Here is a 10282-nt window from a genome sequence, read left to right on the forward strand (position 1 = left end):
ACGAACCCGTGTCCCCTGCATCGGCAGGCGGACTCTCAACCACTGCGCCACCAGGGAAGCCCGTCTAATACATTTAATGTTTAAAATTTCTAAGATTTTTCCATGGCTTCAGGATTTATGGAAAATTCCCCATTATTGTTTAGGGTGAAGCAGTAAAGACACGTTGGACCCTGAGGCCTTTCCACTCATCCAGGACCACTGTGCTCCACTTCCAGGGTATTTGGAAGGCCTTCCAAACTTTAGACATGCATTTAAGTGCTCATTTATGGAGGTAAATCAGTGATCGGAAAAAGCCCACAAACGACATTTCCCTCCTAAATGTATGGGATTTATCGATAAGTAGTAAGGATTCCCAAACATGTACGCCTATGGATAGAGCTGCGAAGGAAGAAGAAAGAAGGCAGCAGGCGGTGGAAACCTGTGGCGTGGAACGACCGGAAACTGGCCGCCCGCCCCGCCCTCCTCGGAGCGCTGTGAGGCCCGAAAATCTCAGAGCGCGGGTAGCTGCAAACCCACGTGGCCCCGGACTGGGCAGTGAAGAGAACCAGTTAAGAAGTGAACGGGACAGGCATGACTCCCTCTGTCACGGCCCGGAAATCAGACAGGCGCGCACCTATTAAGGGAGTGTTAGGAGGGCGGGCTGGGGGTGTCCCAGGGAGGGGACACAGAGCGTCCTGTCGCGGTGTCCATGTTGCCTGAGCAAGGTGCCTGGGACCAGCACTGGTGCGGGGCCGGGCGTCAGGCACGGCCGCACGGCGGGGGGCGGGCAGAGCCACTGAGTGACAGCACACCTCTTTGGGGCTTTTAATGCTTTGGGGGTTCTGGCCATCCTAAATTACGTGAAACACAATTCTGACATTTATAGAAATCGAGATAAAAGTAATCTGATGACTAATATTTTCAACACTTGAAATGCTTGACTTCCAGCAAGAATAATGAGAGATGTCTCACATTTACCTTAGGTACTTTCTAGACAAGAAGGACTGAAACAAAATGGTCTGAAAAGAGAAGGTTTGAAACACAAACACCCATACTTTCACTTTATATCAATTCTCAATGTTCTCCATGGAAGGAGAGCCAGGACCTCCAAAATCCAAATTGCTAGATGGTTTCTTTCTAATGCTTGTATTTGTTTGTAATATAAAACATGCTTTCTCCTCTTTGCAGGAATTTATCTTTCTGATTATGTTGTTCCTGGGCTAATATGAAAGTTCACTTGTATTCTCTGAGTGTGTCATATACCAGACAGTATGTTTCAAATACTTATATATTTGAGAAATGTAAGCATACACACATAGATAGTAAGTCAGGCAAGGCCACAGGCTTGTGGACAGCAAAAGGAAGCCAATCTAGGATTTGGTTTGTCACAAAGGCCTCGGGAAACATAAAATTCAGCATAGCACCCAGATGCACAGCTTTGTGTCTCGAGGAATAAATCCTGCGTTTTCTTCACTTTGGCAGCGCTGGGAAGCGTATGGCAACTTGAGAAAGAGAACATGAAAGGCCGAGAAGCACTGTGTGTGGGGGAGGGAGGAGGGGGGCTCAATGGGACAGTGACAGCTCAGGACCTCAGTCCTCGCTGGACCTCCTCCCGCCGGGACGCCTGCAGGGGGCGGTAGCCCCGGGAGTGAGCGCCTGAGGTCTCAACACGAAACGGAGCCAAGTGGCAGAAGGGTCGTGCCTCAGTGACCCTAAGGATTCAGAGAAGAAGGCGCTCCTGATCTTCCTCGCAGGACACTGGGGAAGGGGGGGCGTCCCACCACCATTTTCTGAGTTAAACTGTGGAAACTCGAGGGACGGGGGCCTGGTCCTACTTACTCGGTGATGTAGGGGGAGGTTTGTGGAAACTTTTCCTTTTTGCTTTCTGAAAGAGAGAACAAACCATGGAAAGCAGATTGAGCCTTCTCGAGCAGCCCAAACGGTCCCAACCAGGAAGCACCGGTGTGTCCAGAATGGGCGGGGGCGGTAGATTAACTGGCCAAAGCCCAGTGCAATCAAAGGAGGGAACAGAGCACAGGGAGGCGCCCCCAGACACAGGAGCAGCAGCCCAGCCTGCGTCCAGCAGAGACGGAGGTGTGCGACTCGAATCCGCCCTGAAGGCACCGCCAGCTGTCCCCACGCCACCCTGGGGCACGGGGGCGTGACTGTCCGCAGGGGGGACTCAGCAAGATGAAACCTGAGAGTGGGGCAGAGGGGAAGGTGCAGCCGGAGTGGCCCCGCCTGGACCCCGGGGGCCCCTTCCATGCCTTCTCCCCCCATCTGCTTCACACCGACAGAGATTCCCACTTACTTCCCTGCCCGTGGGAACACGGAAGTGCTCCGTGCAGGCTGACTTTCCCCCAGGAGATCGGTCCGGGTCCCTCCCCCTCCCGGGAGCATCTGGGGCCTGTGCCCTTAGGGGCGTGGAGGGAACGCTCTTAGCTCTGCGGAGGTCCTGCGCCTCGGACAACAGGCCCAGGGTGCTGCCCCTGGAGTCCCCAGAGCTGCGGTGGGACGTGCTGGGGCCGCCTTCCCCCAGGGCTACGTGCCGTGCTTAGGCTAGAATTTATCTGCTGGGAGGCGAGCACCTGCCAAGGTCTCCTTTCTCACGCCTCAGCCTCCGACGGCATCCCGGAGCTCTGCTCCCCCCACCCCCGTTACGTGTCAGGATTGGGGGGCTGGGGGCGGGGGGAGTGCAGGCCAAAGCCAGACGCAGGATAGGAACCTGCATCATCAGCCTCAAAAGTACTCAGCTCGCGACTAACTTCTGGGTAAAAGTTTTAAAATTATAATCTAAGTTATTCAAATCCACCTGAGGGTTTGGAGCTTTTCAAACTCGGAGCAGCATTTGGAATTTGTGATGGGGCGCTAAACGGGGAGGCCGCGTGTGAGTACCGTGGAAAGGGAAACCCGGGCAGCCACGCCTCCCCTGCCCTGCACTCACCGTCTCTGAGTCAGAGTCGAAGGTTATTGCAGACAGGCTGTCATCTCCCTGCAGGAAGAGATGCAAACAGCGAAAGCTTCAGGCGCCAGCTTGGCTCCACAGTCACCCTGACAGAGTGGGAGCGGCCGGGCCAGGCCGTGCTGCGGGCCGCAGAGCCCCCATCCAACTCGGAGCATCCGTCTACGACACTCACAGCAGGAGCAGCCAGTCTGTCCCGTCGCATCCGAAGGAACAGGTGGGGACACAGAACAAAACTCTGCTGGCCCCACCCCTCTAGGTGGTCACAAACCACCGAGGTGGGATAGGAGGGTGGGAGGGAGGGAGACGCAAGAGGGAAGAGATACGGGAACATGTGTATACGTATAGCTGATTCACTTTGTTATAAAGCAGAAACTAACACCATTGTAAGGCAATTATACTCCAATAAAGATGTTTAAAAACAAACAAACAAAAAAAAACAAAACAAAACTCTGCTGGCAGGGCTGCTCCAGGCCTGTCAGTCTAGCGACACCATCTCCACAGAATTGACAAACGCTTCTTTTTTTTAAAATTTAATTGAAGTATAGTTGGTTTACAATACTGTGTTAGTTTCAGCTGTACAGCAGTGATTCAGTTACATATATACATATTTCACATTCTTTTCATCATAGGCTATTACAGGATATTGAATATAGTTCCCTGAGCTACACAGTAAATCCTTGTTGTTTATCTATTTTATACACAGTAGCGTGTATCTGTTAATCCCATACTCCTAATTTATCCCTCCCCCAATGAGCGGTTCTTGATAAAAGTATTTCATCTTTGTATCAAAGCACAAGGAACCTGTGACTGCATCCTGCCGAGAGCAAATCAAAGTCATTCACGTATCCGTCAGGACACGAGTTATTTGGGCGTATAGAGGTTCCTACCTTCTGATTCCAGGGATCCGCCCTGGCCCAGGGAGTAAAATAAAATCTGTACTGACATCAGCACTAGCATGTCAAGGAGAAAAGGGAACTTTCCCAAGAGAATGATGCGTCTGTGTTAACACACTTACTCAGGTTTAAACCCCACGCAGAGAGAAAGCAGAACAATTTCTAAAATCCCTTCACCATACTGTACAGTTGACCTAAAATGCTGATACTGAAGTTAGGACTGAAAATGCCCCTATAATGAGCCAATAATGCCATATCTGGGTGGCGGTGTAATTACGCTTCAGCGAGCTGTCTGGAGCGCAGCTGAGTCCGTGTGGCGCTGTAGCGGGACTGGACTGCATTCCGGAAAGCACGTGTATCGTCTACAAGGTTATCAGTACATTAGCAACAATTCTGCTAGCCGCTTGAACTTTTACTAAAAACGTATGGCCGCACAATCACACGGACGGGGGCAGCTGTAACGGGAGGCACCCTTCCGGTGCGCGCCTCTTAAACAAGGAGAGTCCAGGGTAAGGGTGCAGAGGGACTGGATTCGGGGGACGAGGGGAAGGTAGTGCGTTCCAAACAGAATCTTAAAAAAATCAGCCACTGAATTAGTTTTTTGATGTCATTAAACAGGTGACTTTTTAAGGTATAAATAGCAAACGATAGTTATAAAGTTTTCATGGAACCAAGTATATGGAAATGGTGTGCAAAACTGAGGCAGGGAAGGCAGGGAACTGGTATACATACGACGTAGGAGATCAGGAAAGCCAGTCAAAAGCTCAGTCTTAGTCCCCTGGCATCACAAAGGACAGCCCGCCAACCACGAAGGTGAGTTGTTAACAACTGCATAGAAAAGGAGCAATACTTTCTTTTGTCAATACTTGTCCCTATTCTTTGTTCTGAATAAAGTCTTGAAAACTTTTTAAGGACCCGCGGTTTCTACGAGGGAATGAGGTCATGTGTGTGGTGAACACAACGAAGTGGTCTCTGTCTTCATAGGTGGGCTCACCCACACCATCACTTTCCCCCCCAGTCAGTCCCCCTCAAACTCTGCTACCCTCCATCCTGCCAGTCAGAAGGAGCTAAACAAGCAAAATATAAGTATCTGAAATCATAGAACAGCCCGAGATCCACCCCTTCAGTCAGCAGCATGAAAGAGACCACATACAGTGTGGAAAAAAAAACAAAAGAGCACGGCGACGGCCGAGTCATTCTTCCTTCTCCAAGTGTGATCTGAGCCGCCACGCGTTCCTACGCGAGATCGCATTCGTGAGTCAGGAATCCGCAGGGCGGTGATGCGGGCCATGCCCCTCACCCCTCTGCATCTCAGCTTCCTCGTCGACAAGGAGGACACGTTCTCCTACCAGGATTTTTAAAGCATTAAATATATACTAATTAAAACACTGGGGACAAAAGACATGGCGTCCAGAAAGAGATGCAGGAACACACGGGGATTTAGTATGTGGTAAAAGCGGGGAAGGAATGCATTCACCCAGGAGGCATCTTCCAGAGCGGTGGGGTGAGGAGCTTGGAAGGCCCTCTCCTCAACACACAGCCCTTTAACAGAAGAAGCCACGAAACAATCAATCTTTTGCAGTTTCTGGAAACTGACCTAAAAGCACACAGCTATGGAGAAAAATTCATTCAAAAAAATCTACTAAATCCAGGGAAGAACGTCGAGAGTCAGGGGCACCCCTCAGCTCCCCGGCTCCATCTGATAGAAGGGACTCCAGAGAGCTCTCCTCCAGGCGGGTGCAGTCAGCACAACAGGGGTGTTGAGCTGCCCCCAGCTCCCAGAAGCAGGGTGTAAGCTCTACCCCAGAGGCGGCAGGCTAAGACTTCCCTGTGCTTGCAGGGCAGAGGGTCCAGGCGGGGAGAGGCAGGCCCAGAGGAGTGTCACGCCGGGGAAACACTGCGCTGTCCCTGCTGTGCAGTGGCCCAGAGGTCCTCCCCAAAGGGAGAGGCAGGACGACAGCTGTGCCGAGGGGACTGGCTGTATTTGTACCAGAGAGTGGAGAATTCCACGCCTCCCTGATTCCATTGCCAAGTCCAAGACAATGTGGGGCGCGATTCCCAGGCCCCCAGCTCCAGGGTCCCGCAGCAGAGAGCTCGCTGGCAGAGCAACCAGAAGGTGAAGAGCCCAGAGCGCCCTCCTGAGGCCGCAGTCGGCCCCGAGGCTCAGGGAGGCTGCCGGCAAGCAGTGGAGAGCTCCTGTGAGAGCAGGCTCGGGCGCAGACACCGTCCCCACGCTGCGCCCCCAGCAACCAAAGGGCGCGAGCCCTGGCGGTGCTGGGGCTTCGGCGCAACTGCTGACCAAACCCTGGCTGAATGATAAACTACCCTGACCCAAGAGCAGACCCCAGGAAGCCAGGCTTCAAAGTACAATGACAGACATCCCCGGAAGTCCAGAGAACCACACGCATGTCCAAGGTTGCCCTCTCAGGAGAGGTGGGAGAGGGAAAACCCAGATGTGCTAGTTCCCCGTTGCACGTGGGCAAAAATGCAAACCCCTGAACTGTGACAGCAGCCTACACACACACGCACACGCGCACACACGCACACACCACACACACACACACGCACACGCACACCACTCAATGGTCAAGGGCAAAAATCTGACCGGCCCAGGGGGTGCAACACAACCTCTGACCAACAAGTGGCTTCGAAACAGAGGCTGCGCGGTGCGGGGAAATCGACTTCACGCAGTTAGCTCAGCCAAGTCACTCAGCACGTAAACGGACGACTGAGCAGACCACATCAACCCCGTGGGGAGGAGTTGCTGTAATACATTATCAAAATGTCTAGTTTTCAACAAAAAACGATGAGACACACAGAGAAACAGGAAAGTGGGACCAACATACAGGGGGAAAGAGCAGGCAATAGAAACTACTTTTGAAGGGCCCAGATGATGGACCTGGCGGACAAAGGCTTCTAGAGCAGGGAGAGCCGTAGAGCAGGCAACAGAATCTTACAAGTAGTAAACGCCCTGTAAATGCTCTTATTATCTTGCTCTAGCAACTGTGAGCCCTTGTAGAAGTGTTGGCCCTTAAATCACCAGGGACCACGCCCAGGCTCCACCTCACCCCCGTGGCCCTGCCCTGGCCAGCGGGGCCTGCTCTCGGCCACGGCACAGTGGGCTCCCTGGCACCGCGGTAAGTGCTCTGTGAAGTTCGCGAGCAAGCCCAGAGGCGGCTGTGTTCCAAGGGACTCGGGGGATTGGACAGGCTGCGCAGTGCCTGTTCCCGGGAGGTTCTTGCCTGGTTGAGAACAGACGTAAGCTCAGCAGAGAAACTGCCAGTTAGCCTGGGTCAAGGGCGGCAAGCCTCCTAAATGCCCAGAGAGCCCTGCCCCAGCCTCTTGCACAGACTGGGCTCCTGGAGACCAAGGCACTGGGGCTCAGCTTGTCTTTGTGTCCTCAGAGGCCGGCATGTATACGGGGCTTAACAAACGCTTCTACGTGCAAGAACGTTTACAGCAGCGTTGTTTCTAACAGCACAAACGTGAAAACAAGAGAGTAAAAACGGGCTTCCCTGGTGGCGCAGTGGCTAAGAATCCGCCTGCCAATGCACGGGACACGGGTTCGAGCCCTGGTCCGGGAAGATCCCACATGCCCCGGAGCAACTAAGCCCGTGCGCCACAACTACGGAGCCTGTGCTCTAGAGCCTGAGCTTGGCAACAAGAGAAGCCACCGGAATGAGAAGCCCTCGCACCGCAGCGAAGGGTAGCCCCCGCTCACCGCAACTAGAGAAAGCCCGCGCGCAGCAATGAAGACCCAATGCAGCCAAAGATAAATGTAAATAAAATAAATAAATTTAAACAATCAAAAGAGTAAAAGCAAGGAAATGGAGAGTTAAACTAGGGGTATCCTATTAGGTTAGCGTTTTTATTTTTATTTTTAAAAATATTATCTTTCCATTTTTGCATGAGTAATAATTGTCGAGATTATTTATTTATTTATTTAGGCCACGCCACACGGCAGGCGAGATCTTAGTTCCCCCGCCAGGGATCAAATCCGTGCCCCCTGCAGTGGAAGCATGGAGTCTTAACCACTGGACCGCCAGGGAATTCCCACGTTAGAGTTTAAAAAAAAAATTTTTTTTTAATTGAAGTATCGTTGATTTACAGCATTGTGTTAGTTTCAGGTGTACAGTAAAGTGATTCAGTTATATTAGACATATATTTTTTCAAATTCTTTTCCATTATAGGTTATTACAAGATATTGAATATAGTTCCCTGTGCAATATGGTAAATCCTTGCTGTTTACATTCCATATATAAGTGAGATGATACAGGATTTGTCTTTGATGTATTTCTTTTTTTTTTAAATTGAAGTAGAGTTGATTTACAATGTTGTGTTAGTTTCAGGTGTACAACAAAGTGATTCAGTTATATGTATATATATATATATAAAGTTAGAATTTTAAAAATCATATTTTTGAAAATGTGTGGATATGGGAAGATGCTAGGAATAAATGAAATGGCAAAGGTTATAAAGCAATATAAATATGATCTCAAGTTTTAAAAAGCATATGAAAAAAAAAGGATGCATTGAAAAAAGGTCAGAAGGAAATACACCAAACATTAACTGTGGTTTTCTGTAGGCAGTTAGATTATGGGTAATTGATTTTCTCTACTGGGCATGAATAACTTTTATAATCACAATATGAGAAGCTGAAGGAGCAGTAACTGAGGCCACTGTAGACGGGCAAGCCTTCCAGATAAGGCAGGACTTGGTGCCTTGAGGGACAAGTAGGAAACTTCAGCAGCTCCAGTGGCAGCAGCACTGAGCCCTTGCTTGGGGTGAGCTCTGTACAGCCATGCTGGGTACTGCCATCTCTGGGAGGAGGAAGCAGAGTGAGCCAAGTTCCCTTTGTCTGAAGCCCTCCAAAGGCTTCCCACTGTGGCCCGAATAAATTCAAACTCCGTGCATGGCCTGCAAGGCTCTCCATGGTCAGGCCCATGGCTCCCTTCCATCCACACCCATGCCCTTGAGGAGATCCCAGCAAGCTTTCTTTCAGGCCCTGGAACCACTGCACTTTCCCACCCCAGGACCTTTGCACCTGCTGGTCCCACTGCTCTCTGATCTTTACCAGACTGCCTCCTTCTCATCAGTGATATCAGGACACTCCAACTTCTCAGAGTGGCTGTTCCTGGCACCCAGTCTAAAGCAGCCTCCCCAATCCACCTCCGTTACACGGGCTGTTTTATTTTCTGCAGCGCGCTTTCCACTTTCTGACTTGATGGACATGATCTGTTTTTTACCTTGTTCTCCCCCACCCCACCCCACGCCACTGGAATGCAGTTTATTCATCCACAATGATGTCTCCAGTAGATGGTTGGCGCGTCAGAAACACTAGGTAAACCAAGTCCCCCGCCCTGGAGGCACGGGGTGGGCGGACACTTACGCAGTGAGCTCTGTCACCCGGCGGGCCGCGGTCGCTGGCTCGGCACGGGCCCGGCTTCGCAGGCGCCGAGCAGCGAGGGCGCAGTGTCCGGGAGGGCTTCCTGGAAGCGACGGCCAGTGCAAGGACGAGCGGGGGACTAGAGGCGGCGGGAGGCTGGGCGAGGGGCGGCGACGCCCGGCCAGCCGCACGTGGGCGGGGGCCGGAGGCCCGCTCTTATGCGGTAACAATAATGGCAGCTGTCACCGGCGGTCGCCGGCCCTGCGCCCCCTTCCTCCAGCCCGCGCCCCGGCGAGGGGAGGCAGCCAGGGGACCTCCCCGCCCTCCGCGCTTACCGTCTCCGAGGCCGGCTCCCCGGTGCTCAGGGACATGGCGGCGGCGCTGCCCGATCGCCCCTAGGCGCTGCGGGTACGGCAGTCCGGTTCTGGGGCTCCGCCGACCGCCTGGCTGCCAGCAGCCTCGGGGCCTGCCAGCGCGCCCGCCGCGACCCCGCTGCCATGGCAACCGCGCGGGCCCCAGAGCCCCGGATGTGGCCGGCGCCCCCGCGAGGCGGGCCGACCGTAAGCGTGCTCGGGGAGCCCCGGCGGGTCGACAGGCTGCGCGCCCAGAGTGTGGGGCGGAGAGCGGGGCGGAGCTGGGACAGTCCAGCCGCCGCCGCCGAGGCTGTAATGCGAACCTGTGCACTAGTCACCAGAGCCGGATATTAATATTTATTAGGTTAATGTTGAAAGGGACAAGGGGCTTCGGCGGTGTCCACAGTCTGCCAGCTCTGAACGCCTGGCATTCAGAAAACCATCTTCCTGATCTCGGTACCTTAGGCTCAAGGGTTCTGATGTAGCCACAGGACAATAAAAAATAAGTTTGCACTCACTGTATTCAGTGTGCATCATGAAGACCTTTAGGCGAGTTGGGCTGCAAAGTTTATTTAAATTATTAGCAAGTATAACCTGCCCTTTCTTTTCATACAGACCTCCAAGGGCATCTACTCTGTCCCCCTGCCCTGCTTTATTTTTCCAGCCCCCTGGCCTTTATGATCTACAAGAACTTCCCATGTCTAGC

General features: G+C 52.6%; 1 protein-coding gene across 1 annotated transcript in view; it reads right to left on the bottom strand.

Annotated features, from left to right (window-relative positions):
* Positions 1–9741, bottom strand: part of LOC114485534 (IQ domain-containing protein E-like) — a 17061-nt gene extending 7320 nt beyond the window's left edge. The window contains exons 1-3 of the mRNA XM_028487138.2: positions 9559–9741; positions 2924–2971; positions 1819–1864 (exon numbers count right to left, since the gene is read on the bottom strand). Coding sequence (XP_028342939.1) covers positions 1819–1864; positions 2924–2971; positions 9559–9594 — 130 coding nt within the window. The 5' untranslated portion in view covers positions 9595–9741. The remainder of the gene's footprint in view (positions 1–1818; positions 1865–2923; positions 2972–9558) is intronic.
* Between the last annotated feature and the right edge of the window lie 541 nt (positions 9742–10282).

This window comes from Physeter macrocephalus, unplaced genomic scaffold, assembly GCF_002837175.3.
Source record: "Physeter macrocephalus isolate SW-GA unplaced genomic scaffold, ASM283717v5 random_1233, whole genome shotgun sequence".
NCBI lineage: Eukaryota > Metazoa > Chordata > Mammalia > Artiodactyla > Physeteridae > Physeter > Physeter macrocephalus.